General features: G+C 44.5%; 2 protein-coding genes across 3 annotated transcripts; both read right to left on the bottom strand.

Annotated features, from left to right (window-relative positions):
• Positions 1-1,538: 1,538 nt before the first annotated feature.
• Positions 1,539-17,673, bottom strand: bnipl (BCL2 interacting protein like). 2 transcript variants are annotated; one of them, XM_025911608.1, is made up of 10 exons: positions 16,121-17,673; positions 14,150-14,230; positions 13,768-13,811; positions 13,406-13,648; positions 13,083-13,332; positions 12,801-12,974; positions 12,589-12,720; positions 6,053-6,139; positions 4,370-4,468; positions 1,539-2,009 (listed from the first exon to the last, which is right to left on the bottom strand). In XM_025911608.1, the coding sequence occupies exons 1-10, from the start codon at positions 16,162-16,164 to the stop codon at positions 1,985-1,987; spliced, it is 1,179 nt and encodes a 392-aa protein (XP_025767393.1). In that variant the 5' UTR covers positions 16,165-17,673; the 3' UTR covers positions 1,539-1,984. The 2 variants fall into 2 exon arrangements, with proteins under 2 accessions (XP_025767393.1, XP_005462432.1); XM_005462375.4 differs by having other exon boundaries at positions 12,801-12,903; positions 13,138-13,332.
• A 142-nt stretch (positions 17,674-17,815) lies between these two features.
• prune (prune exopolyphosphatase) lies at positions 17,816-27,791 on the bottom strand. Its single transcript, XM_005462379.4, has 9 exons — positions 27,204-27,791; positions 26,269-26,376; positions 25,993-26,195; positions 25,735-25,919; positions 24,230-24,388; positions 23,905-23,996; positions 18,501-18,659; positions 18,339-18,429; positions 17,816-18,179 (listed from the first exon to the last, which is right to left on the bottom strand). Exons 1-9 carry the CDS (start codon positions 27,240-27,242, stop codon positions 17,950-17,952), a joined length of 1,266 nt encoding a protein of 421 aa, XP_005462436.1. The 5' UTR covers positions 27,243-27,791; the 3' UTR covers positions 17,816-17,949.

Here is a 27,791-nt window from a genome sequence, read left to right as displayed (position 1 = left end):
GCTGGTGGGTAACAGACGTCTCTGAAAACGTCGGAGCACTGTTGGGTTTATATTTTATTATTGTCATTTGTATTAAGAAACATGTAATCATTTGTGTTTAGAAGTATATAGTTGATGGCATATTGAAAGAATGTCTCATCCCAGGAGGTCTGTAACAACGCTGTGTAGCATGAAGAGGGGAGTGTGTTCACTCCTCTTCAGAGTGTTCTGGCATAGATCACACACCTCCTAGGAGAGGTCGTATCTTCTCTTGCTGACATATGGTATAGCAAACATACGTATATCTGTTTGAGTGTAAGAGCCTTTTGTTCAGATGTACCGCTAGACTCCTGGCACCAGCTTTGGGGAGTCTTCACGGGGTCACATTTTGACCCCACACATATACACACACACACACACAAGGTATTCTTTGTTCACATGTATACCTATGTAAGCCGTTATATGTTAATGACCCTATGCATATTCATGTAACCACAATAAAAGGAGTGCTATGGGGAACCTGGCTGAGAGTCTGGCGGAGGTCAAGTGGGTGGAACGACACTTGGCTCCAGGCAGGCCTCCCTCATGCATGAGTACTACAAAGAACTTTGCCTACTTGTGTCTTGTTTCTGCTGTGTAGCAAATTGTCCTGAACGTTCCAGCGAATAGGTTTATGTTACAAACCTATCAAGCACTTTTACAAATATGTGATATCTTGATAAACCGAGCAGATATTTGAAGTTTACACAGCTACATTCTCCCCTGAAAATATGTTAAAAGTTTATTTTGTGACACAGAAAGATTAATAAGAGTAATATTAAAACTTAGTAGCGGCCGCCATTGTTGGAAACTGGAATTGGCTGGGCCGCGCTATGAATTCTGAGATATGGTGGGCCACGAAGGACACACCCGACCCACCCTTCAAATCTGGGGAAAAGCTTTTGAATTTGGACAGCCTTCCTCGCATCACTGTGATATCACATAATCGGCCTACAAATGCGGCCTCAGACGGATGCAGCCCATTACTTTTCACAATAACGATTTAACACAACAACTTTGAGCTTTTATTTTGAAACTGCGTTTTGGAGAGCTGAACGTAGAGTGCTTGGAGACGAGCACAGGCTGTAAAAAACAAACAAACGTGGGAGTGACCACGGAAAGGTTCGGATGTGTGAGAGAAAAGACGTAAATCGCAGTCACAGCAGGGCGCTCTGACACAGTTCAGTGGGCTGAACTTGTGTTGGTGTCGATACTGTCGATGTTTGGATCGAGCTGTTCCCTGCAGGCCATTCAGAAAGAAGAATACAGGTCACCTGACAATCATTTCAGCCAGTAAGCACTCGCGTTTACACTGTGAGGAAAATGAATAACTCTGTGAACTCAAAACTGAAAAGAGAAAAACTTAAGAAACGTCTCGTCCACAGCTGTCAACATTACCTCGTCACGCCTCAGAGCCCCCTGCTGACCCTGAAACGGCAGTGAGGCCGCAAACCGTGAGGCAGCGTCACGCGTTTTCAGGTAGATGTGACCTCACAATTCAAACAGGACGAGTCAGGCTGTTTGATCCATGCTTTTATTACAGGAAGTGAAACAGTCAGCAACCAATCAGCAGCTTCCTGCAGTGAAGCTCTGCTCACGTGTTTCACCTGGACATGAAACCCAAAACAGATTCAATCACCTGGATTTACAGAGCCCGATTAGCCCCACCCCCCCACACGTCTGATCTGAGGCTCAGACAGAAACGTGACGGCGCGACGTGACGGGTGTCTTGCTCTGACCGCCGTCTTAAATACGTCAATAAATAAACAGTAAGTTAGCGTTTGTTCAAGTTTAGAGGAAAGAAGCAGCAGAGTTCCCGTTAGCATGTTCGTCCTCTCCGAGTCCGAACGCCACCAGCACACAGACGTACAGCAGTCTGCTCATATGTACACGCCACAGGTCAAAGGTCAGCAGGCTTCCTGAACCTGCGGCTTCCTGGGTCCCTCTGATGTGACGTGTGAGAGAGTCATCTGTTCAGCTTCTCATCAAACCTGCAGAGAGACAGGAAGTAGATTCATGAACCGCGCCAACATCAGCAGGCCTTCACGTCTCTGTGAGCGTCTTCATCTTCTCTCTATCGTCCTCGCGTCACAGATCACGTGACATTTCTGCAAGCGTTTCACAATAAAAGGCTCAATGCAAACTGACGGAGGGCTTTTAATTTGGAAATGATACAGGAAGTATGACTCAGTAAAATAGGACTTAGTCAAACAGAAGGAATAAGAAAAGGCTGTTATCACCAGCTGTTAGAGTGAATAGTCAAAGGTCAGTATGGGTTAGGTCTAAAACATATAGAAGTAGCAGCTAAGCCAGCTGTCACCGTAAGCCTTCTTGTTAGGTGTTATAAGTGTTTACTTGCATGTTGTATTTAATCTGTGAGTTCAATCAATCATCAAAGTTACAGTAGAGTCAGATTAGAGTCACAGTAGAGTCCAAGTCAGAGTGGAGCCAAACTGGAGCCAGAGTGGAGTCAGAGTAGAGTCAGACTGGAATCAGACTGGAGTCAGAGTGGAGCCAGAGTAGAGCCAGAGTGGAGCCAGAGTGGAGCCAGACTGGAATCAGACTGGAGTCAGAGGCTACGTTCACACTGCAGGCGAAAGCGCATCAAATCCGATTTTTTCGCCCCTATGCGACCCATATCCGATCTTGGTATGACAGTGTGAACGGCACAAATCCGATATTTTCAAATCCGATCTGGGTCACTTTCGTATGTGGTACTGAATCCGATACGTATCCGATGTTTTAGAAAGCGACTGCTGTGTGAACGGTCAAGTCGCATTAAATCCGTCTTTTACGTCACTGACACAAGACAGATGCCAATTATCAGCGCCGGAGAAGCGCCCGATAGGACATCGCGAACGATTTCCTACCATCCGGTGAAACTGTTGGGAAGACAACGTTGGAGAAATGTGAACATTTTATTTTTACTGTATTTTCTGCAGATTCTGACAGAAATCTGCAACCATCCTTTGAAGCACCGCTCCTCTAAAACAGCAAAAAGGATCATTATTAGGTCATCCACATTATTATGTAAATAACAAAATAACTTAAAGCAAAAATCTGGAAACATAAAGTCCGAAGTCTTTATATTAAGGGCCATCAGTCAAACAACATTGTTTGCTCTGGGTCTAAACAGAGCGCGTTGTGTGTGACATCTTCTTTTGCGCATGCGGGCCGCTTTGAGCGTTCACACTGGAGAGCGTTTGATGTCGCATTTTATGTGTAGTGTGAACAAGCAGACAAAAAAATCAGATTTGATCAAAAACTCGGAATTGAGCATTAAGACCTGCAGTGTGAACGTAGCCAGAGTGGAGTCAGAGTGGAGTCAGAGTGGGGTCAGACTGGAGCCAGAGTGGAGCCAGAGTGGAGTCAGAGTGGAGTCAGAGTGGAGCCAGACTGGAGCCAGAGTAGAGCCAGAGTAGAGTCAGACTGGAGCCAGAGTGGAGTCAGAGTGGAGCCAGAGTGGAGCCAGACTGGAGCCAGACTGGAGCCAGAGTAGAGCCAGAGTAGAGCCAGAGTAGAGTCAGAGTGGAGTCAGAGTGGAGCCAGACTGGAGCCAGACTGGAGCCAGAGTAGAGCCAGAGTGGAGTCAGAGTGGAGTCAGAGTGGAGTCAGAGTGGAGCCAGACTGGAGCCAGACTGGAGCCAGAGTAGAGCCAGAGTAGAGTCAGAGTGGAGCCAGAGTGGAGCCAGAGTGGAGCCAGAGTGGAGCCAGAGTGGAGCCAGAGTAGAGTCAGAGTAGAGTCAGAGTGGAGCCAGAGTGGAGCCAGAGTGGAGCCAGAGTAGAGCCAGAGTAGAGTCAGAGTAGAGTCAGAGTGGAGCCAGACTGGAGCCAGACTGGAGCCAGACTGGAGCCAGACTGGCTCCAGACTGGAGCCAGACTGGAGCCAGACTGGAGCCAGAGTAGAGCCAGAGTGGAGCCAGAGTGGAGTCAGAGTGGAGTCAGAGTGGGGTCAGACTGGAGCCAGAGTGGAGCCAGAGTGGGGTCAGAGTGGGGTCAGACTGGAGCCAGAGTGGAGTCAGAGTGGGGTCAGAGTGGGGTCAGACTGGAGCCAGAGTGGAGTCAGAGTGGAGCCAGAGTGGAGCCAGAGTGGAGCCAGAGTAGAGTCAGACTGGAGTCAGAGTGGAGTCAGACTGGAGCCAGACTGGAGCCAGACTGGAGCCAGACTGGAGCCAGAGTGGAGTCAGAGTGGAGTCAGAGTGGAGTCAGAGTAGAGCCAGAGTAGAGCCAGAGTAGAGCCAGACTGGAGCCAGAGTGGAGCCAGAGTGGAGCCAGAGTGGAGCCAGAGTGGAGTCAGACTGGAGCCAGAGTGGAGCCAGAGTGGGGTCAGAGTGGAGTCAGAGGGCCTTACTGGCGGATGGCGTCGGGGATCTGCAGCCTGTCTGTGGGGATGAGCTCGGACAGCTGCTGCAGACTCTGAATGAAGCGGATCTTCCTGCTGAACTTATCGCTGCGGAGAACAGGGTCAAAGGTCACAGAGGAGACAAAAGAAGACAAATCGACTACATCAAGCTAACACAACACATCAGGACCTGGGATAGTTTAACCTGTAAGAGTTCTCAGTGAGATTTATCTGTGTAATGACCAGATCCACCACAGGAAGTCACTCTAACAGAGGGGGAAGACTTGGGGTCCTGTTGGATTCAGGTCTGAGCTTTAGAAGAAGGTGTTTCTGCTGCAACATCCAACATCTGCATAACATCAAACACTCTTTAAGACACTGAGACGGCGCTTGTGCTGACAGACGTTTCCATCAGGCGGCGCTAACAGTTCTGTGAGGTTCTGGTTTCACCAGCGTGCTCCACAGACTCTTGGAAGAATTCTTCAAGATCGAAAGAATTACGAAGATTATGGATGTGCTAATCGTCGGTGCCAGACATGACTGAAGAACCTCGGGGCCAGAACCAGCAGACTGAGAGACAGCTTCATCCATCAGGCTGTCAGGATGCTGAACTCTCTCCCTGCTCTGTCAACCCCGCCTCCAACATACAAAACTCTGAACCATCACCCTTCACCCACTCCCACTTTCCCACAAACACTCAGACTGTGTTGGACAGTGTTGTGTGTATAAGACTTTTATCTTTTATGTTGTTTAGTGTAACACTGAGGGCCGTGGGAGCCCTGCAGTTTCAAATTCCTGTGTATGATCTGTACATGTAGTTTTTGACAATAACGCTGACTTTGACTTTTTCCTACCTAAACACTGAATGTCTGGACTTTTGCCCCCCCGATCATGAATGTGAGAAATAGTTTCAAATGCCTTTGTTGTAAGTTTTTGACACTTTCCATTAAATTGAACTAAACTTCTGAGCATTTCTTACTTTTAGACTAGTCTCTTAGTCTAATTTCTTTCCCTAATCCCAAGTAAAGAATCATTAGATGCTGGAACCGTGAACGTTCACGCTGTGATTTATCCAGTGAGCTGCACTTTGACTCCACACAGAGGTTTACTGACAGAGGCCCTGCTAGATTTCAGTTTCTTGGTACTTCACTGCCACCTTCTGGTGGTAGGAATCCACTGCAGCCTGGATCCAGAAAAATGTACAGTGTGAGTGTGTGTGTGTGTGTGTGTGTGTGACAGTGTGAGTGTGTGTGTGTGTGTGAGAGAGTGTGAGAGTGTGTGCGAGAGAGAGAGAGAGAGCGAGAGAGAGAGTGTGTGTGTGTGTGTGTGAGAGTGTGAGTGTGAGTGTGTGTGTGCGCGAGAGAGAGAGTGTGAGTGTGTGTGTGCGCGAGAGAGAGAGAGTGTGCGTGTGTGTGAGTGAGGGAGAGAGAGAGAGTGTGTGTTTGCGTGAGTGAGGGAGAGAGAGAGAGTGTGTGTTTGCGTGAGTGAGGGAGAGAGAGAGAGTGTGTGTTTGCGAAAGAGAGAGAGAGAGAGAGAGTGTGTGTGTGTGCGAGAGAGAGAGAGAGAGAGTGTGTGTGTGAGTGAGGGAGAGAGAGAGAGTGTGTGTGTGTGTGTGTGTGAGTGAGGGAGAGAGAGAGAGTGTGTGTTTGCGAACGACAGAGAGAGAGAGAGTGTGTGTGTGTGAGTGCTGACCTGATAAAAGGTTTGACCAGCGTGATGAGAGCTTTGATGTACCAGGCGGGGTGGACGACCAGCAGCCCCTTCAGGTCCTTCTTCAGCCTGCAGAGACACGAGGACAATGAACCCCGTGTCCTCGTTCGCTAAACACACTTCAAAGTCCACCGTGACCGTCAGTAAGTAAGTAAGAAAAATTTATTTATATAGCGCTTTTCACAGATAAAAATCACAAAGTACTTCACAACACAAGAAATGGAAATCTAAAACAATGTAACAGTAAATAAAATAGCAATGTAAAACAATAAAAACAACATAAGAAGAAATTAATCAAAAGCTTTTCTAAATAAAAATGTCTTCAGCTGTTTTTTCAAAGAATCAATGGAGTCCGTGCAGCGTAGAGACAGTGGAAGAGAAGTCCACAGCCGTGGTGCCGCTGCCTGAAAGGCCCCATCACCACAAGTTTTAAAACGAGTGCACGGTACCACCAGCAGTCTCTGATCTAATGACCTTAAAGCTCGAGAAGATGAATGTGGTTTCAGAAGGTCAGATAAATACTGGGGAGCTTGACCATGCAGGGCCCTAAAGGTTAGAACTAAAATTTTAAAATGAAACCTAAAACTTACAGAAAACCAGTGAAGGGAGGCTAAAACTGGAGTAATATGCGATCTTCTCTTGGTGCCTGTTAAGAGTCGTGCTGCAGCATTCTGCACAGTCTGAAGACGATTTAAGGCTGATTTGTTAAAACAAGTAAAAAGACCGTTACAGTAGTCTAAACGAGAGGAAATAAAAGCATGAATAATCATCTCAAGTTCAGGCTTTAACACCATTAGTCTGAGTTTTGAAATATTCCTTAAATGATAAAAACATTTTCGGACCAGCTGCTCGAGCAACATCGAGCTGTCAAACATGACATCGAGGTTTCTGAGGCTTGATTTTACATAAGGGTCTAAGAAGCTGATATGCTGCCTAATTTCTGAGACCATGTGGTCCGGAGCAATAATTAGAGTTTCCGTTTTATCAGAGTTTAATTGGAGGAAATTTTCATTTAACCATTGGTTGATTTCTGTCAGGCAATTACTTAAATTACACAATTTATAAAACTCAGAAATTTCGAAGGAACAGTATAGTTGGATGTCATCAGCATAGAGATGATAGGAGATATTTTTATAGCGCTTAATTATATATTCCCCCTAGGCAAAATTAAGTAGAAAGAGAATTGGACCCAGGACAGATCCCTGAGGTACCCCACACGGCAAAACTGTTGATTCTGATGTCACATGATTCATGCAAACAGTAAAAGATCTCTCAGACAAATATGACATAAACCATTTTAAAACAACACCAGTAATCCCAAACAAGTTGTTGAGTCTGTTTATCATGATACTGTGATCTACAGTATCAAAAGCAGAGCTGAGATCCAACTGGACCAGAACTGCGTACTCTCCAGAGTCTGCTGCCATCAAGATATCACTAGATACTCTAAGTAAGGCTGTTTCAGTGGAATGCAATTTACGAAAACTAGACTGGAAAGTGTCCATAACAGCATTTTTATCCAGGAAATAGTTACGTTGTTCTACTACTACTTTTTCTAAAATTTTCGATACAAAAGTCAATTTGGACATTGGCCTGTAAGTGTTAGGAAGAGATGGATCCAGGTGAGGTTTCTTTAATATTGCCTCAAACAGCTTGTTTAAAGAAGCTGGGAACTGAGCCAGTATGAAGAGAAATATTTATCATTGCCACAATACAGGGGCCAATAGAGTCAAAGACACTAGTGAAAAGGGAAGATGGAAGGACATCAAGGGGGCTTGAAGTCTGTTTTATATGACAAAGCAGGACTCTGGTGTCCTGTAATGTAACAGGAGTAAAAGACGACCAAGTATCAGAGGTGAGCAAATTGTAAGTTTGATATTGAGAAGATGATGGAGAGATATTTGACCTGATGGCAGAGACCTTATTTGTGAAATAGTTCATAAACTCATTGCATTCAGACGTTGAGTGAACTAGTGCACAAGGAGCATCAGGAGAAACAATACTCTTAATTGTTTTAAGAATTTAGGGTCTTTCTTTTTTGAAGTTATTCAATTCAATTCAATTTTATTTATATAGCGCCAAATCACAACAAAAGTCGCCTCAAGGCGCTTTATATTGTACAGTAGATAGCACAATAATAAATACAGAGAAAAACCCAACAATCATATGACCCCCTATGAGCAAGCACTTTGGTGACAGTGGGAAGGAAAAACACCCTTTTAACAGGAAGAAACCTCCAGCAGAACCAGGCTCAGGGAGGGGCGGGGCCATCTGCTGCGACCGGTTGGGGTGAAAGAAGGAAAACAGGATAAAGACATGCTGTGGAAGAGAGACAGAGATTAATAACAGATATGATTCGATGCAGAGAGGTCTATTAACACATAGTGAGTGAGAAAGGTGACTGGAAAGGAAAAACTCAATGCATCATGGGAATCCCCGGCAGCCTACATCTATTGCAGCATAACTAAGGGAGGATTCAGGGTCACCTGGTCCAGCCCTAACTATATGCTTTAGCAAAAAGGAAAGTTTGAAGCCTAATCTAGAAAGTAGAGATAGTGTCTGTCTCCTGAATCCAAACTGGAAGCTGGTTCCACAGAAGAGGGGCCTGAAAACTGAAGGCTCTGCCTCCCATTCTACTTTTAAATACTCTAGGAACAACAAGTAGGCCTGCAGTGCGAGAGTGAAGTGCTCTAATAGGGTGATATGGTACTACAAGGTCATTAAGATAAGATGGGGCCTGATTATTTAAGACCTTGTATGTGAGGAGCAGGATTTTGAATTCTGGATTTAACAGGAAGCCAATGAAGGGAAGCCAAAACAGGAGAAATCTGCTCTCTCTTTCTAGTCCCTGTCAGGACTCTTGCTGCAGCATTTTGGATCAGCTGAAGGCTTTTCAGGGAGTTTTTAGGACATCCTGATAATAATGAATTACAGTCGTCCAGCCTGGAAGTAATAAATGCATGAACTAGTTTTTCAGCATCACTCTGAGACAGGATATTTCTAACTTTAGAGATGTTGCACAAATGGAAGAAAGCAGTCTTACATATTTGTTTAATATGTGCGCTGAAGGACATGTCCTGGTCAAAAATGACTCCAAGGTTCCTCACAGTGTTACTGGAGGCCAAGGTAATGCCATCCAGAGTAAGAATCTGCTTAGATACCATATTTCTAAGATTTTCAGGGCCGAGTACAATAACCTCAGTTTGATCTGAATTAAGAAGCAGAAAGTTAGAGGCCATCCAGGTCTTTATGTCTTTAAGACATTCCTGCAGTTTAACTCATTGGTGTGTGTTACCTGGCTTCATGGATAGATAGAGCTGCGTGTCATCTGCATAGCAGTGAAAATGTATGCTATGTCTTCTAATGATGCTGCCTAAGGGAAGCATGTATAATGTAAACAGAATTGGTCCTCAAATATTACTCTCACTTTTGTGTTTATGGTGAAAATCAGGTGTTTTTAATTGAGTATTCATGGGTGTTGAGTTTTAATTAAAAGATAAAGACATTTGCTCTTTACAAGCTTAAAAACAGTGTGTGGCTCGTTTGGCTTGTTTGGCCTCTCGATGCAGCTATGATATTATCTGAGTACAGGTGAAATTTCTGCTGCTGGTAGGAGCTGAACTCACAGTTTTGAACAAACTATAAGTAAGACTATATAGAACCAAATTCAAACAGCTGTATTTTCAGTGAACACCCTGTGTTTCGCAGAATCCTCCTGGGATCATGAGCATCCTGGACGACGTGTGCGCCACGATGCACGCTAAAGGTGAGGGGGCGGATCAGACCCTGCTGCAGAAATTACAGGGACAGATTGGATCTCATGAACACTTCAGCAGCTGGAACAAAGGATTCATAGTCCACCACTATGCTGGAAACAGAATTGGTCCTAGCACTGAACCCTGTGGAACTCCATAATTGACCTCAGTGTGTGAAGAGGACTCTCCATTTACTTGAACAAATTGGAGTCTATTAGATAGATATGATACAAACCACTGCAGTGCAGTACCTGTAATACCTACAGCATGTTCTAATCGCTCTAATAGGATATTATGGTCAACAGTATCGAACGCTGCACTGAGGTCTAGCAGGACAAGCACAGAGATGAGTCCACTGTCAGAGGCCATAAGAAGATCATTTGTAACCTTCACTAAAGCCGTTTCTGTGCTGTGCTGAGCTCTGAAACCTGACTGAAACGCTTCAAATAAGCCATTCCTCTGCAGATGATCTGTTAGCTGTTTGACAACTACTCTTTCAAGGATGTTTGATATGAAAGGAAGGTTGGAGATTGGCCTATAATTAGCTAAGACTGCTGGGTCTAGAGATGCTTTTTAAGTAAAGGTTTAACTACAGCCAGCTTGAAGGCCTGTGGTACATAGCCGATTATTAGAGATAGGTTGATCATATTTAAGATTGAAGCATTAATTAATGGCAGGACTTCTTTGAGCAGTTTTGTAGGAATGGGGTCTAAAAGACACGTTGATGGTTTGGAGGAAGTAATTATTGAAGTTAACTCAGAAAGATCAATTGGAGAAAAAGAGTCTAACTTAACATCAATGGTACTAAAAGTAGCTGTAGATAATATTACATCTGTGGGATGATTATTGGTAATTTTTTCTCTAATGATAAAAATTTTATTTGTGAAGAAGTTCATGAAGTCATTACTAGTTAACGTTAAAGGGATTGTTGGCTCAGTAGAGCTCTGACTTTTTGTCAGCCTGGCTACAGTGCTGAAGAGAAACCTGGGGTTGTTCTTATTTTCTTCAATCAGTGACGAATAGTAAGATGTTCTGGCTTTGCGGAGGGCTTTCTTATAAAGCAACAAACTATTTCTCCAGGCTAAATGATGATCCTCTAAATTTGTGACACGCCATTTCCTCTCCAGCTTACGAGTTATCTGCTTTAGGCTACGTGTTTGAGAATTATACCACGGAGTCAGGTACTTCGGATTTGAGGCCTTAGTTTTCACAGGAGCTACAGTATCCAGAGTCGTACGTAGTGAGGAGTTATGAGTTGTGAAAAATACTCTGTTCTAACTTACGACAATATCTCCTGAAATTACGAATGTTTTCATTTATCCTAGGACAGATTTCAAACATAGAAAAGTACTTTTTTTCAGAGGTGCCATTATGTCTAAAATAGAGTTACACTGATTATTAAAGGATGAGACAAGGGAGTCCAAATCATTGTAAGTCATTTCAGCGTCAAACACAGAGAACCTTTTGGCAGCGTTCTGGTTTATAATTCGCCTTTCAATCTTACTTTGGGAGCCAGGGGATCGAAATAAAACGACGCCAGATGGTTGTGGTGACGCCGTTAGGCATGACAGACGAGTTAAAGAGCTGCCCGGTGCTGCTGTGGTTGTAAGCGATGTCAGGTGCACAGCTGTGCTGAGGAGGAAGAAGAAGATGACCTCCAAAGAGCCGCAAACATGGCTGAATCCCTGGCATCATCTCCCGCGTCTAAACTGGTCACAACGCAACAGCAAAGACCACGGATGATTACGTCATGACCACACAGAGCAGCGGTCCAATCAGAGCATCTCTTACACAGCGAGCACGATCGATCGGATTAAAGACGTCATGACGGAGCCTGACCCGACATCAGCACCATCACCTGCTGCTGTTGAGCCACAGCCAGCTATTAGCCTTTACTAGCAGAAGGTGACATGGCGAGAGGCGGGGGGTGTTGAACCACCACTGCTGCCATCTTGGATTGCGGAGTTGGTGGGTTGGTTGTTTCCAAACAGGAAGTCTGACTCAAGCGGACGCTCCAACTAGGATCTCGGCATTTCCAACTGTTATGTATGAACCAAGATATATGGTGTGCTATACAAGCTATTGCTAGTAGGGAGCACCACGCCCAGTTATGTGTATGTGTAACTTCTGTGTTATGTTAAATAAAGAGAAGAAGTCGAAATGTAAACAAACTGCGGTGTGTATCAGTCTGAGTCTGTATAAGTCCTAATTAGTGTACTGACACCACAGGAGGGAATATAACACCGACCTCAGATGGAACGCATCATACAAGGCGACTAAATCCAAGCCGCGTCACGCAGCGTGTGAAAATCACAGGAAATATGAGGCATCTGAACCAAAGGTCGTGACCCCGACACTGCAAAGGGATGTATAGAGGGCTCATTTTTGTTGTGGCTCTGATGGGGGCGGAGCTCTCCGTTGGCGCTCTTGCCTATGGTTAGCGTAACGCTCCATGTTTTCCACCTTAGTTCCTCTCACATTCAGAATGTACCGTTTTCCTTTTCTCACCCACACCGGTCGCGGCTGATGGCCACCCCTGAGCCTGGGCGACTTCCTGTCGCCAAAGCGCCTTCTCGAGGCGACTGTTCACACTATATAAATAAAACAAAATTGCACGTAATTGAATTGAAAGATCATCTCGCCGTATGGTCCACAGCGAGCAGCTATGAGAAGCTCTACACGTCTTCAGGGTCACAGTTCCTGAAGGAACAGGAAGTAAAGAAGCTCCACCCCTCAGGGCGGTGCTGAGAGGGGATGCTGTACCTCCTGTCGATGGACGTGTAGCACTGGTGAAGCCACTTGATAGAGGGCAGCTTGTTTCTGGGAGCCATGGCACACAGGTAGACTAGCAGGTAGTTCTCTGAGACCATTAGGTCCAGCGTCCCCACAATGTACCTGCAGGGGAAGACAGGTCAAAAAGGAGGTGTGGCTCACACCTGCTAGCATCTGACCAAAATTTCTGGGTCCAAACTCACCTGAACAGGTTTTCCATGACATACTCGTAGTTTTCCACTGTGTTCTCCGGCAGGTAACAGGAAGTGAAAAGGATGATGGCGTTCATCCCGTCTCCAAAGTAGCCTGTCAACCAACCACAGGCAGAGCTGTCATGGTGCAACTTCAAATACAGCACAGTGTTAGCTCCATGGCACCTGCGGGTGTGTTACAGGTGAGTGTGTGTGGCGCTTGATGTCCTGCGGGTGTAATATCAGTGTATCATCTTATTTGTGTTACAGGTGTTTTTCAGGTGTGTGTTAGACCTGGGACCTCCTGCAGGTGTATTACAGGTAGTTTGGTGGGTGTGTGACCTCTGACCTCCATGTGACAGGACCTGCAGGTACGGCTCCAGGACGCTCATGTTGACATGGTATTCGTGTCCCGAGATGCAGAACCGCCTCCAGCGCCGCCCTCTGCTGTCCACCTGATCCAGCTCCATCAGACCTTCGGACTGCTCCACCGGGCTTCTGGCCACACCCACAGCTCCACCTCTGCCCATCTGAGGGAGGTCGTCTATGAGACAGAGGTCAGAGGTCAGTTGTTTATCTCTTGGTTACATCACTTCCCATCTGCGTGCATGTCTCACCGTCCCACTCGAGGTCGTGCATGCTGTCCGGCAGCGTTCCTGTCTCGCTGTCCGATGGCGTCTCCAGAGCTTCCAGGTTGATGTCAAGCGACGGTGTGTCGTCTGGTGTCCCTGACAGCGCGGCTGCGGAGAAGCTGTTCCGATCGTTCGAGTCACGGCGGTTCAGAGTGAGACTCAGAGACGGTGCCACCAGACGCTTCTTAGCTCGACCTCCACCCGATAGAGTGAGGCTGGTGACCGGAGCTAAAGAACAGAGGGCAGAGTGAACACTGATTGATTTTTGGAAGATTGTTCTCATTGATTTTGATCACCTTTGATTGGTGATTGTCTTTAGGCTTTAGCTTACAAAAACTGGTTTTCACCTGATTCTCCTGCTGGACTTTCTGTGTCATCCTCTGGAAGTGGTCTGAAGCAGCGAGTCCAGCAACGCCAGCCAGGTAAAACCAAGTAAACAGGTGAAACAAAGGGGTGTTAGCAACATCTGTGAGAAGATATTCCTCACACACATTAGCTTTAGTTTGCATTTATTCACAGCTATTAGCTTCTGTTGGCATATATTAGCATTACTTAGCCTTCATTAAGCTACATTTGCCTCTTACTATATGTTACTATTAGCCTCTGTTATTATTACTGTTAGCCTCTGTTAGCACAAATGAACATCCCCCATAAGGATGTATTCATCTTTATTAGCCTCTGTTAGCATCTCCTGTCTATCTGTGTGTCAGGTTACAGGTGACCTCTGACCTGGGGAAGCCATCATCCTGCCACTCCTCCCTCAGCTCCATGTCCTGGATGTTGGGGGGGCCTGAGGGCCCTGGAGCAGACCTGGAAGAGCAAAGAAAAACCGAAACTGGAACCCCATTCATATTCTCTTCTCTGATTGGCTGACTGTCCTTCTGCAGGTGTTTTGACGTTTTTTGTTGTTTTGTTATTTAAAGTTAAACAAAGATCATTAAATAAGTTTGTTTGATTGGACATTCATTACTCACACAGGTTTGTCTGACCTCCTGTGACGTTTGTTTGGAGGTTTGTAAACTATTTTTAGCTCGAGGGTTTCCGTCCAATCACAGATCTGACCTGCAGGCAGTTAAGCCTCCTGGCGATTAAAATCAGATCAAACCCGTCTGACTGCTCTGACTATCTCAGACACACCTGAACAGGTGAATAAGGGAGGGGCTTCATTGTTCCTCTGTTTGCTGTGAAGCTGACACACCTATTCAGTTACTATAGCTGGAGATCAGGTGTGAGCAGAGAGTGGGTGGTCCTCTGCAGGTGAGGAGTGTTTTCACTGCGGTACCTTCAGGGTCAGCTCGGAAAAATATCAGAAATCCGATGAGGCTCCACAAAAACAAAGAGGAGAGATCAAGGAGACTGTAAAGCTTCCTCTGAGTTACTCCTGGTGAGGAACAGCTGTGGATGGATTTCCCCTGAAAGTTCAGATGAAATCCTGGTAAATAATAAAATTCTTCACAAAGGATCTCAGCCAATCAGAGAGCTCCTCAGGTGAGAACCTGTGAGAAGGAGGAGGAGTTTAAAAGGATGAAGACTGTGATGTTTGCAGATCGTATAATCTGCTCAACTCTTCGTCTCCAGCCTTAAAGATTCGTAAAGTGTTGGCGGCTGCCCCCTGGTGGTGCGTGCAGATACTGCAAGGGATGGAGCCAATCATTATTACATCATCACCTTTGATTCTGAGCTCGTCCCCGCAGATGGTGCTCTTGGCTCAGGCTGTTGATTTACGGCCAGATTAACTAAAAAAGCCAAAATGGTGTGTGAGCGCAGTGCTCAGGTGTGTTGTCCAGGTGCAAACTTCAGGTGTGTTATCAGACGCACCTCTGTGGGCAGTAAGGTTAGGTCAGGTTGATTTCAGTATCAAGCACAAAAACATAAGATGCTTTGTTTCGGCGCACGTTAGTAAACTGCGTGTTGTGAACGTTAAATATTCTCCTCTGATGTCCTCGGCTCTGCGTGCATTACAACAGCCTCACCTTCATAGGTGAAGCTGCAGGTGCAGAGCGCAAGGCGTGAAGCTCAGAGCGATGTTCAGTCCGTTTCTTCATCAGGTCAAACACGTTTCAGATTATTGGCAGTTTGTTTGGTGACGTTCACTCAGCACCTGCTCCACAGATCAGCTGTTTGCAGGAGCATGATGGGAAATCGCAAAAACTCAATGTGTGACACAAACTAGCGCATGACATGCAGGTGTGACCGGACGCCTCACCTGTAGAGCTTCACAGACTGAGTCAGGAGCTCAGAGAACAGCTGCGCCTGGTTTTCAGAGCGTTTTCAGGGACTCGAGAGGATCAGAGGCCTCCTCTGGTCTTTGACTCTGAGCTCAGATCCAGGAAAAGGCATCAGCTTCCTGTCCGAGGACCAGAACCGATCAGGACCCGACCAGGAGCCAATCAGAAACAGCAGACTAATCAGTGAAGTCATCAGCAAGGAATAGATCAGAGATGAAGCTCAGGAGCTGGACTGGGAGACCCCACAGCAAGCAGGAAGTGAACTGACATCACTTCCTGCTGATCAAAACAGCCCAGATCATCAGGCAGTGAACATATCACAAAGACCCCTTCACTGACCGTCAGGAAGAATGAGCGTCAGCAGCAGAAGCAGTTTGAATTGAACTTCCTCTTTTTACTGAGCAGGAAATGCGCGCGCGTACACACATACACACATACACACATACACAGCGTTTGAGCTGTAAATATTTACCTGTCCTCACCGTGCCCGTCTGTGTGCTCAGTGGGGGAGCTCATGATGTCACTCTGATGTCACAGCGTCCTCTGACCAGCGTGTAGGACCCGCTGGATATCTGAGTGTGTTGTCCTCCTTCCTCTCCTCGCCCTCGCTCCGAGGGAGTTCCCACTCTGACTCTATGGGGCTCGCTCGCTCTCTCTCTCTGCCTGACAGGTTTGTCTGCATTTCACCGCAGACACGCCACCTGATTGGCCACGCTCACCTGCTCCTTGCACACAGGTGAGGTGGCAGATCAGCTTCAGACTGCTTCATTAAAACTACACCAATCAGATGCTGAGGCTATTTAAAGCAGGAGGAAGTGCAGAGTGTCTGCAGGGTCCTAGTGCCTGTGAGAGCAGCTTCAATTCAGTTAAATGCTTTAAATTGACTTTTATTTTGGAAATCAGGAGGCATGAAGGACAAATTATTAATATTTAGGAAACAACATAAGAAATCCAGAGATAAGGGAGAAAATTTTAAAACCATAATTAGAAATAAAATTTTCACTTAAAACACCCAAGTTAATAAATCGACTCACTATAATAAATACATCGAGTCCAACGGCGGGAAGGTCTGAAGGAGGGCGAGTGTTTCAGAGAGGAAACCACAAGTCTGAGCAGATGTTCCAGATGTTTACAGAGTTGTACCCCAAACTTTATCCTGATGACTTTTTATTTCAATAAAGTCTCAGGATGAAACACTGTAACTAAAAAAACCCAAAAACCGTTCTTCTGTAAACTTCCTGTTGCTACAAGCTTCTTCCCTCTGTTTCACAATAAAAGCCCTTCCCTTCTCAGTGCAATTACTGTGAAACAGGATTTATTCACAGCCGGTTTCCTGACAGTCGGCTGCAGTTCATTTTATCTTTATTAAAACACCCAGCCAGCGTGCTGAGCAAAAGTCTTGAGCCCCCACTCACCACTTTATATTTGGATTCTGGCTTCAGACTAATCTCTGAAGAGCGCTTGAGCAATAACTCTCCAACTTTCTGAACATCTGTCAGTCCGGTCCTTGTACGTGACCTCTGACCTTTGACCCATCCGAAGACGAGCCAGTGTTTGCACACGCTGTTAGCAGCAACGTCTGTGAGAAATGCCACAGATAACAGTCTGACATAAAACTAAGTTTGCACCAACGAGGCTATTCCCAAAGAGCTGAAAACTCTGAAGCAGATCTGAGAGACCTTCAGCCGATCGTCTGCTGCTCAGCCTCACAGGAGGACACACTGATGAAGGTCAGAGGAACAAGACTGATGGAGCAATGGAGCCACATTATGGTCAGCATGTGCGAGGAGCTCCAACACTGAGAGTCTGCAGCCCCCTGTGAGACACGGCGGAGGCTCTGTCACGGCTGCAGGTCAGTCTGTGATGTTGCAGATCTTTGATAAACGTTTGAATTCTGAACCATCACATGTGTTTGTATGCACTCATACACTCATAGAGAATATAAAGAAATGAGGGGAGCTTATGACTTTTGCACAGTGTGCTTTTATCCACGCAGGACTGCAGAGAACTCTTATTGTGTCAGACCGAGCCAACAGCACCACCTGCTGGCTGGAGGCCTCAGTCACAGCTGCACCCCTGCAGTGTTTTCTGAGCACGTGCCTAGGCGTGCAGCGAGGGCGGACCTTCATGCCTGCTGTCGGCGGTTTTCTAGACTCGGATTCAGTGACTCTTTTGATCATTTTGGATTTTATTAGTGAAACAGGAACACGGATTCATGCTTGTGTTCAACAACACCTGCTAAAAACATAAAACGTCCTCATCTCGGTGCTTCATCGCCGTCTTCCTCCGACAGGTCAGAGGTCAGAGGTCAGTCCTGTTGACCATCTGGCTGAACTTCTCCTCCAGGGCCTGGGAGGTGATGCGAGGCGGACCGTTGTCCAGAGGGGAGCCCTCCACCAGGCTGTTCATCGGGGTGGGCGGGACCTGAGACGGCTCGTCCTCCCCATCTCTCGAGCAACCGTACCCATCCCACATCGTCAGGAAGTCTTTCACGATGGGGAGGAGCTTCTTTCGAGACGCCAGTGAGTTTCCTGGAGACATAGGGTGATGAAGTCACCATCAGTCCCGAGGCCATGCCTCTGCTCGCCCCCCCCAAAGATACACACTACAGAGCATAGCTAAGGAGGCAGCAGAACATCAACCATAACCTGTGCACACCTGCAACATGTGTCTGATTACAGGAGTATTACCTTGGTGATAGGCTGAGATGTGAGAGTGGGGGCTGCTGAGTGGACTGAGGTTGAGGGCGGGGCTTTGGGCTTGTTCCAGGTACTGGCTCACCTGAGGAGGGAGGACACCTGAGCCGTCAGGCAGAAGTAACAGCAGACTAAGGAAGGAGGAGGAGAGCGTACCTGTTCCCTGCAGGTGGTGCTGTGGCTGAACACAGCAAGTTCTCTGATTGGCTCTTTGCTCTCAGTGAAGAAGATTGTCATCAGCAGCAGCAAATCATATCCATACTTCTGACAGAAACCTGAAAGCTCCGCCTCCAAGTCCTCCCTCTGTAGGAACTCCTGACACACACAAACACACACACAAAACTCAGCAGCCATTGCTTGTAAGTAGGGATTCTGGGAAGATGGCGGAGTGAGCGGTTCAACTTGAGTGGGCTCCGAGGCTTTTCTTGAAAATAACCTCCTTTATGTCTTGACCGCAATCAAGTAAACTGGAATTAGAAGCAGACTAGTTATACTTCATCCCTAAAACTCAAAAACTTCCTCCCTGTGTTTCTCTCAGTCATTCTCGGCCACCTTCTCCGAAGCGGCGAAATGGCTAACATTAACAAAGATCATGGCTACCACCTAGCGGCTCTTCGGCAGGCGTGCGACGAAGAAGATATTGAATGGATGGAATAGCAGCACGACTTATCACAAGACAAACCGCAAGCTGATCGTGACCACACACCGGTTAAAAGTCCAAATCCTAAAAAAATGAAGGCTAACGAATCGCAGACGCAAAACGAAGTTTCAAACACAGTTCTCCTCAACGCTATCCAAAAACTGGTATGCAAATTCGACACCCAAAGTGAACATTTAAAGAGTTATGAATTCCAGCTGCAAGAAAACACCGACGCTGTAAGAAAATTAAAGGACATCCGTGGATGCTAATATGGAAGCTGTTAAATCTGTGGTGGAAGATGTGAAACGTTTTAAAACGCAGATGGCGACGCTGAAAAAAAGAGAACGAGGCTCTTCGTGAAATGTGTCTGGAGCATGCTAGATACAAACGGAGATGGTCTTTGCTGCCAACTGGGGTTCCCGAAAAGGAGGGGAAAACACAAGAGAAGAAATAATCAGAATTCTGACCAAGATAATTCCTGCGAACGCCGAGCAGCTGTACAACACAGTGGATACAGTGCATCGGCTGGGGCAGAAGGGACGAGTGGGTGACAAACCCAGGCTGATCGTCATACAGTTTGCCATGAGAACTGTTCGAGACCTAGTGTGGAAGATGTCCAAGGAGGCGAAGTTCTGCAAGGAGATGAAGATTCGGTTTAGAGAGGACTTTTGTAAGGAAGAGAAAGAAGCCCGAAAACGTCTGTGGCCAAGGGTGGAGGAGGCAAGGAGCAGAGGGCTCAAAGCTTTCCTAAAGGAAGGATATGCTGTCATCGATGGTCGTCAAATCAAAGAATGAAAGAACTTTATAATGACCTAGATAAGAAGGTGTAACTGTTCAACTAAATTTAAGCCGGTAACTTGCTCAATGGTCCTTAAATCTGACTGGGTTTATTAGTTCATAGGAGGTAAAATGTTCCATTGCATTACTCTAGTTATTAAAGCACTCTCAAACTATATTCAATGGTTCTTTCAATATTTTCTTTAAACGTTCGAGGTTTAAGAAATAACATAAAGCGTAAAGTTTTTCTTTTTTGTAAGGAACAGCCTAACACCAGTTGTTTTTTATTTCAAGAGACACACAGTAGTAAAGATGATCATATATTTTAGAGAAAGCAGTGGGGAAGCGGTGATATTTATTTATCTCATGGTACCTCTCATTCAGCAGGAGTGGCTATTTTTCTACATCGTTTTAATGGAGGAGTTATTGATCATAAAGGTGATAAGGAAGGTCATTGGTTAATGGTTAACATAGAGTTGGATGATACTAAGTACATTTTAGTAAATGTTTATGGGTTCAACAATAGAGCCAAAAATCGGAAATTAATTTCTGATTTGGAAAAAATGATAGAAGAAAGGAAGATCATTTATTCAATTGTTCATGTTGCAGGTGACTTTAATATGGTACCAGATGAAAAACAGGATCGATTTCCAACTAAATATGACTCTTCTCATTTTAACCAAATAATAGTATGTTTCTCCTGCACGCTCAACCTAATCGATATCTGGCGTAAGTTAAACCCAGAAAAACTGCATTACACCTGGAGTAATTCTGAGCGCTCTCAACGCTCAAGGCTAGATTATTGCTTAATAACTGGTAGTCTTTTCCCTCTATCATCCAACTGTAGGCTTCTTCACTCCCCTCTTACTGACCATTGTGCATAACACTTTCAATCTCCCCGGATAATAGATCACTGGAAGTTTAACAGTAACCTCTTAAGAAGCTCATCTTTCTGTATAAAAATTAAATCCTTAATAGGAGAGGTAAAAGCAATGGAGGATTTTTCTTCTACTAGTAAATGGGAATGGTTGAAGTTTAATGTCAGAAAAATTGGCAGTAAAGAAGGAAAATTAATGGCTAATAAAAGGAGACAGAAACAGGCTGAAATTACCGCGAAAATAAGTTCATTGTGCAATTTATCACATCTGACAGAGGAAAACTCTACAGAACTAAACCAGCTGCAGTAGATGAACTTTTTATAGACAAAGCAAAAGGTGCCTTCATTCGTTCAAGGGCTACATGGATTGAGGAGGGGGACAAGAATTCTACTTGTTTCTTTAATCTGGAGAAAACTAGACAAACAAAAAAAACTATAATGAAGTTACAAATTAATAATACCCTGACTGAGGACCAACAGACTATAAACAACTATATTACAGAGTTCTATTCAGCCCTCTACACTACAAATTATTCCAGCTCAGAAACCAATTCCTTTTTTTTTAGCTCTATCCATGAAAAAATTCCTCAAATTGACGCAAACTTTAAAAATCTCAATGAGTCTGAAATTTCTTTAGCTGAATTGGATGCTGCTGTTTCCCAAATGGCGAGTGGTAAATCACCAGGTCCTGACGGAATCACAATTGAATTTTACAGGTATTTCTGGAGTGACATTAAAGATTTATTACTAGAGGTATTTAATGAATGTATAAATGATCAGATGTTATCTCCAACTATGAAACGAAGAATAATTTCTTTACTTCCTAAATCAAACAAGGACTCTGTCCTTTTAGATAACTGGAGATGTATCACACTTCTTTGCCGTGATTACAAATTGTTAGCTCATGTCTCTGCCAACAGACTAAAAACAGGAATAACTCAAATAATAGATGCGACACAGTCCGCCTTTATAAAAGGACGTCATATCCATCATCATACCCGTTTAGTATTAGATATGTTGGATTACAATCATTTAATTCCTCATGATAGCCTCATTTTATTTCTTGATTTCTTTAAAGCTTTTGATTCTTTGCAGCATAATGTTTTATTTAAAGCTCTGGAGGCTGTGGGTTTGTTAGTGTAGTGAAAATGTTGTACAGAGATATAACAAGTAGTATTGCACTCAATCAAGGGTTTTCTAATAGTTTTAAAATTAATCGTGGCATTCGGCAGGGATGCCCTATCAGCCCGTTATTGTTTATTGTTGCAGCAGAAATGCCGTTTATATCAAACTCTGTTCAGATCTGGAAGGCATAAACATTCTTGATAAAGAATTTAAAATTAGTCAATTTGCTGATGACACTGCCTTATTTCTAAGGAATGTAAATATGGTCTCTACTGCAATTAATAAAGTCCTTTCATTCTCAAAGCATCCGTCTTAACGCTAAACCTTAAAAAATGTGAAATCTTATCTGTGCACAGCTGTAATCAAAGTACTATTAACAATATTCCAGTAAAAGAGGAGGTAAAGGACCTTGGTTTAATAATCAGTAAGAATATTAATGATGGAGAGAATAATAACATAACTCCCAGATTAAATGTAGTTAAAAAAATATTTAATCATTGGTTAACACGTGATTTATCCATATTAGGTCGTATCTTACTGTCTAAAGTAGGACTTTCAAGACTCATATACTCCTGTTATTCAATTTTTACGTCTCCTAAAATGATTAAACTGTCCAATTCTATTATATTCAGCTTTATCTGGAAGAATAAAACACATTATATACGCAAATCACAATTAGTTAAAGACTATGAAAATGGGGGCTTGAAAGCTTTAGACTTTGAATCCATTATTGCTGCGTTCAGGCTCAGATGGTTAAAAGACTGCATTTCCTCCTCAATCTATGTGGTACCATATTCCAAACAAACTCTTTAATAAGCTCGGGGGTTAGATTTTTTGCTCAGATGGGATTATGAAATATCTAAGATTCCTCTTAAGTTGTCTAGTTTCTATAAGCAAGCTTTGGATTTTGGGAAACTAATTTTCACCCACAATTCTGTGTTGTGGAATAACAGGGTCATAGTCATCAATAAGAAGTCCTTAATTAAATCAGACTGGTATGATAGAGGTGTGTGTTTTGTTGTTGATCTGCTTGATAAAAACGGAAACTTGCTATCTTACGAAGAATTTATTGTTAAATATAAATTAGACGTTTCATTTAATAATTATAATAAGGTTTGTAAAGCGATACCCACACCGTTGTTAAATCTTATCGTAAATACTTTAAAGTATTCACTAATAAGAACATGCTTACCTTCACTGACGATAGGTAATACCTCAATAAAGGACAAACAATTTAATAATAAGTTCATCTCTAATACCTGTAAGCAAATAGTATTCTGCAACTATAATGTCAATGTCAGACATGACCTTGATAGCATGTTGACAGAAAAGTCATTTTCTTTTTACTTAAAATACCCACTTGCGCCTAAAATGAAAGAAACACTTCAGCATCTATCCAGTTGGAGAATTCCTGTATAAAAGGTTTAATTTTGAGGCCGACTCTTGTGCTTTCTGTTCTTCCGATCCAGAAACATTAGAGCATCTATTTTTCCCTCGTCAGTATGTTGATGCTTTTTGGTTTGAAATACACTGTTGGGTTTCACTCAGAATTTCCAATATACCTTCCTTCACATCTGAGGATGTTCTTTACTTTATGGACAATCTGGATTCTGAAATCTCAGATGTTGTCAGTTTTGTAATAGTGCTATGTAAGTTTTTTATTCATTTATGTAAGTGGAAGAATGCCTCTCCTGTGTTTACCGTCTTCTTGAATTACTTTTGTCAATATTTTAAGTCACTTAAGCTTATTTCAAATATGAATAAAAAAAAAACAAAAAAACTGCTGTACTATACTGTAAAATCACAAAATACTTGCTATTGTAATTTTTCTGCTTGTGTCAAAAGGTCTATGTTCCTTATCACTTTACCCTAGAAACTTTTATTTTCTCCCTGTAAAGCTATAATGACTTGCTTCACCATCTTTATAATGTAAATTGTTACAATTCTGGTCTGTTTCCTTGACTTGTTTTGTATATGAAAATTTCTTTCAATAAAGGTTAAAAAACAAAAACAAAAAACAAAAACAAAAAAAACTCAGCAGCCCGTCTCCTCAGGTGTACTGTGGCTCTGGTGCCACCTGGTGGCAGACTGGTGTCACTGCAGCTTATTAGTATGACTGTATTACAGTGTGCCGTACTGACCTGCAGTGAGATGTAGAGAACAGAAACTGAGAGATTCAAACTTCCTGAAACGGCTTTCATGTCCTTCAACAACATCTCCTCTGTGTTCAGACCTGTGGACAAAGTACAGCGTCAAATAGTCCAATTAAAAAAATATCACACTAAATACGGTAAAACTGCAATACTAAAACAATACTCCATTGAATACTGTAATAAAAACTATGAAGGAAACAGTACAAATCTGCGGTGTATCCACACCTGAGGAGTAACAAACACAGGTGAGTCCAGACTTTGTTCTACCTGTGCAGGTGTGTTCTCAGTTATGACTGAGTTCTCAGAAACAGACCTGAGACATCCAACTTGGCTTTGTGCAGCTCCTGGAAGAGAGCGCCTCTCGGTGGTAGAGCAGGGAATCGGTTCTCCAGCACTGCAGCGTACTGACTGTCTTTGGGAGTGACTTTACCTGCAGCAGGTGACATGTCCACGCAGTCCACCACAATGGCAGCTGCAGACCAAGACAGACAACCCACACTTCAGACACACGAGGTTCATTCAGTTCAGTTTTATTTATACAGGTAGACCCTACAATAATACATAAAGAGAAAACCCAACAATCATATGACCCCCTATGAGCAAGTACTTTGGCGACAGTGGGAAGGAAAAACTCCCTTTTAAAAGGAAGAAACCTCCGGCAGAAGGAGGTTCTCCCTCCCATTCTACTTTTAAATACTCTAGGAACAACAAGTAGGCCTGCAGTGTGAGAGCCAAGTGCTCTAACAGAATGATATGGTACTACAAGGTCATTAAGGTCACTCTGAGACAGGATATTTCTAACTTTAGAGATGTTGCACAAATGGAAGAAAGCAGTCTTACATATTTGTTTAATATGTGCGTTGAAGGACATGTCCTGGTCAAAAATGACTCCAAGTTTCCTCACAGCATTACTGGAGGCCAAGGTAATGCCATCCAGAGTAAGAATCTGCTTAGATACCATATTTCTAAGATTTTCAGGGCCGAGTACAATAACCTCAGTTTGATCTGAATTAAGATTAGATTAGATTAGATAAAACTTTATTAATCCCTCGGGTGGGTTCCTCCGGGAAATTCGGTTTCCAAAAGCACAGCACCGACAGAAGTTACAGAATATGAGCAGAAATATACCATATATACACATATATAAATACAGAGTATACAAAATGGATAAATACAATAAATAGGAATAAGAATACAAGGGAATTGCACATTTCAAGTATTGTGAGTCTATTGCACCGTTAAGAAGCAGAAAGTTAGCGGCCATCCAGGTCTTTATGTCTTTAAGACATTCCTGCAGTTTAACTAATTGGTGTGTGTTACCTGGCTTCATGGATAGATAGAGCTGCGTGTCATCTGCATAGCAGTGAAAATTTATGCTATGTCTTCTAATGATGCTGCCTAAGGGAAGCATGTATAATGTAAGCAGAATTGGTCCTAGCACTGAACCCTGTGGAACACCATAACTGACCTTAGTGTGTGAAGAGGACTCTCCATTTACATGTACACATTGGAGTCTATTAGATAGATATGATACAAACCACTGCAGCACAGTACCTGTAATACCTACAGCATGTTCTAATCGCTCTAATAGGATATTATGGTCGACAGTATCGAACGCTGCACTGAGGTCTAGCAGGACAAGCACAGAGATGAGTCCACTGTCAGAGGCCATAAGAAGATCATTTGTAACCTTCACTAAAGCTGTTTCTGTGCTGTGATGAGCTCTGAAACCTGACTGACACTCTTCAAATAAGCCATTCATGTATTCAATAACCTGTGAACTCTCAGTAACACCAGGTGTGTCTGGCAGGTGTGTACCATAAAGCAGGTGAGCGAGCTGCAGGTCCAGGATCTCTGGAGCTTTTTGAATGATGCGCTCTGTCACCAAGGTAGCACAGGATCCCACTGTTTCCACGGTAACAGGACAGGTGGGGGAGGGTTCCCTCTCTAGCTGGTGGTGGTCGATCACCTCTGCAACCGCCTCCTCTAGGTCGCTGTCTGAACTGTAGCAGAGACAGGATGATAAGACAGATGTGATCACCACTCAGGTGTGCAAGATCACCTGCGAGGTGTTACCTGGGCAGCACGTTGTGGTCGACCAACGTGAGCCGCAGGCGGCTGGCTCGCTGCAGCGCTCGCAGGTCCAGCTGGTCCCTGAAGATGAGGAGGTCCAGAGACAGGGCGGCTTGGCGCAGCAGGAAGACGCTGTCCGAGCGCAGCCGCAGCTCTGACTGACGGATGTTCAGCAGCGGCAGAACGAGCATCTCGCCGGGTGCAGTCTGACAGGGAGAGAGAGACTTCAGGCAACCAAGTTCATTACCTGTACTGGCAGCTAATTGGACTGTGGCTTACCTTAGACAGGAAGTAGGCATAGGCCAGGGCAGATACCATAGAGTCAATGTCGCAAGCTTCATTTCCCAGGACAACATGGAACCCTGGGCCGACCTGGTCCGAGCTCAACTGGGGAACAAAGAACAGAGCTCCTAACATACCGATACAACCCAGCACCACCTGATAAAACCCGGCACCACCCGACACAACCCAGCACCACCAGAATCAACTGGAAGCATCTGGTACAACCTGAAACCACCAAAAATCATTTGAAGCCACCTGAGACTAATGAATCTAAACACAGACTTATTTAACGTCCACAGTCTTGTAACATCTGCTCAGAGACAGCAGGTCATCTGTGCTTGGGTTAATGCTGGCATTAACATCGAGAGGCTTCTTGTTTCTACTGTAGTAAAAACATTTACTGTTAAACTGCAGTAATGTGTTGAAATGGCCCCGCCACTCCCTGAGCCTGGGTCCGCTGGAGGTTTCTTCCTGTTAAAAGGGCGTTTTTCCTTCCCACTGTCATCAAAGCGCTTGCTCATAGAGGGTCACATGATTGTTGGGGTTTTCTCCATTTTCTTTGTAACGTCTTTACCTTACAGTACATCAGTGTATGGGATGATTTGGTTCTGTTTTAATAAAACTGCATTCAATTTGGAGGAGAACAGGAAAGTTATAGAAACGTGCCCCTCCTTACTGCTGCCTCTGCTGGACACCAGAAGAACTATAGCAGTGGTGATCCTGACTTCAGGTGTGTCTCACCTGACCTCACGGCTGACAGCCTCACTCACACCCACAGCTGCGTTTCCGGTCGTTGACGTGTGCAGCTCCACAGACTTGTGCAAACTATCGATTAGTGCTCGGACCTTGTCACATGATGTAAACAGTGCCAGTCATTCTGCAGCAGCGCGAGCTAAGAGGCTAACCCGTGTGTGTGTGTGTGTGTGTGTTACCTTCACGGCCCGCTGACAGCTCGTCAGAAACTCCTCCATCTGCTCCGTTAGCTGTTAGCTGCTAACAAACGATCGGCTTGTCTGTGACTCGCAGCTTTCAGCTGAGAAATGTACGCGAAACAGAAACGTGCGGTGGGCGTGGCTTGTCAGGACCCGTGTACGGATCGCCTTTGAACCAAAACACTTAAGCTTCGCGTCCCGTTCGCAGGGACCACGTGACCAGTTTCTTACTGATGATTACATGAGCAGTCTCAGTGTGATGTAATCTGATTACTTTTTTCTTCTAATAGGCCTTTTTTTTTTTTAACTCGGTGTGTCCAGAAAACAGGTAAAACTGCGTCAGTAACCATGGTAACGGTCTCAGTGACCCTCACCTGCAGCAGGACTGACAGCAAAGGGTTTTGTGACGTATTTGATGTATGAAGCTAGAATTTCACAGTAATCGTGATGAAGCTTCAAACTGTGGAGGCGTGGGGCAGAGCGTGCGCTGAAGCTCGTTGGTCCCTGTGCTGGGAAATCTACGGCCCGCGGCCCTGAAGCGTATTTCCACTTACAGCGCCGAAACCAACGCATCATCAGCTGCCGTCC

Source organism: Oreochromis niloticus, linkage group LG11, assembly GCF_001858045.2.
Source record: "Oreochromis niloticus isolate F11D_XX linkage group LG11, O_niloticus_UMD_NMBU, whole genome shotgun sequence".
Taxonomy (NCBI): Eukaryota; Metazoa; Chordata; class Actinopteri; order Cichliformes; family Cichlidae; genus Oreochromis; species Oreochromis niloticus.
Note: the sequence above shows the minus strand (reverse complement) of the source record. Positions and strands in the feature narration are given on the sequence as shown.

What these genes read in the sequence shown, in the direction of transcription:
- bnipl (XM_025911608.1), bottom strand. Translation starts at nt 16,164, where the DNA reads ATGAGCTCCCCCACTGAGCACACAGACGGGCACGGTGAGGACAG. An exon ending in GCACGACCTCGAGTGGGACG is followed by an intron (nt 13,333 to 13,405) that starts GTGAGACATGCA and finishes TCTGTCTCATAG; the next exon opens with ACGACCTCCCTCAGATGGGC. An exon ending in ATCCCCGACGCCATCCGCCA is followed by an intron (nt 2,010 to 4,369) that starts GTAAGGCCCTCT and finishes GTCTCTCTGCAG; the next exon opens with GTTTGATGAGAAGCTGAACA.
- prune (XM_005462379.4), bottom strand. Translation starts at nt 27,242, where the DNA reads ATGGAGGAGTTTCTGACGAGCTGTCAGCGGGCCGTGAAG. An exon ending in GCTCGCTCACCTGCTTTATG is followed by an intron (nt 24,389 to 25,734) that starts GTACACACCTGC and finishes CTTGGTCTGCAG; the next exon opens with CTGCCATTGTGGTGGACTGC. An exon ending in TTCTCTACATCTCACTGCAG is followed by an intron (nt 18,660 to 23,904) that starts GTCAGTACGGCA and finishes TGTGTGTGTCAG; the next exon opens with GAGTTCCTACAGAGGGAGGA.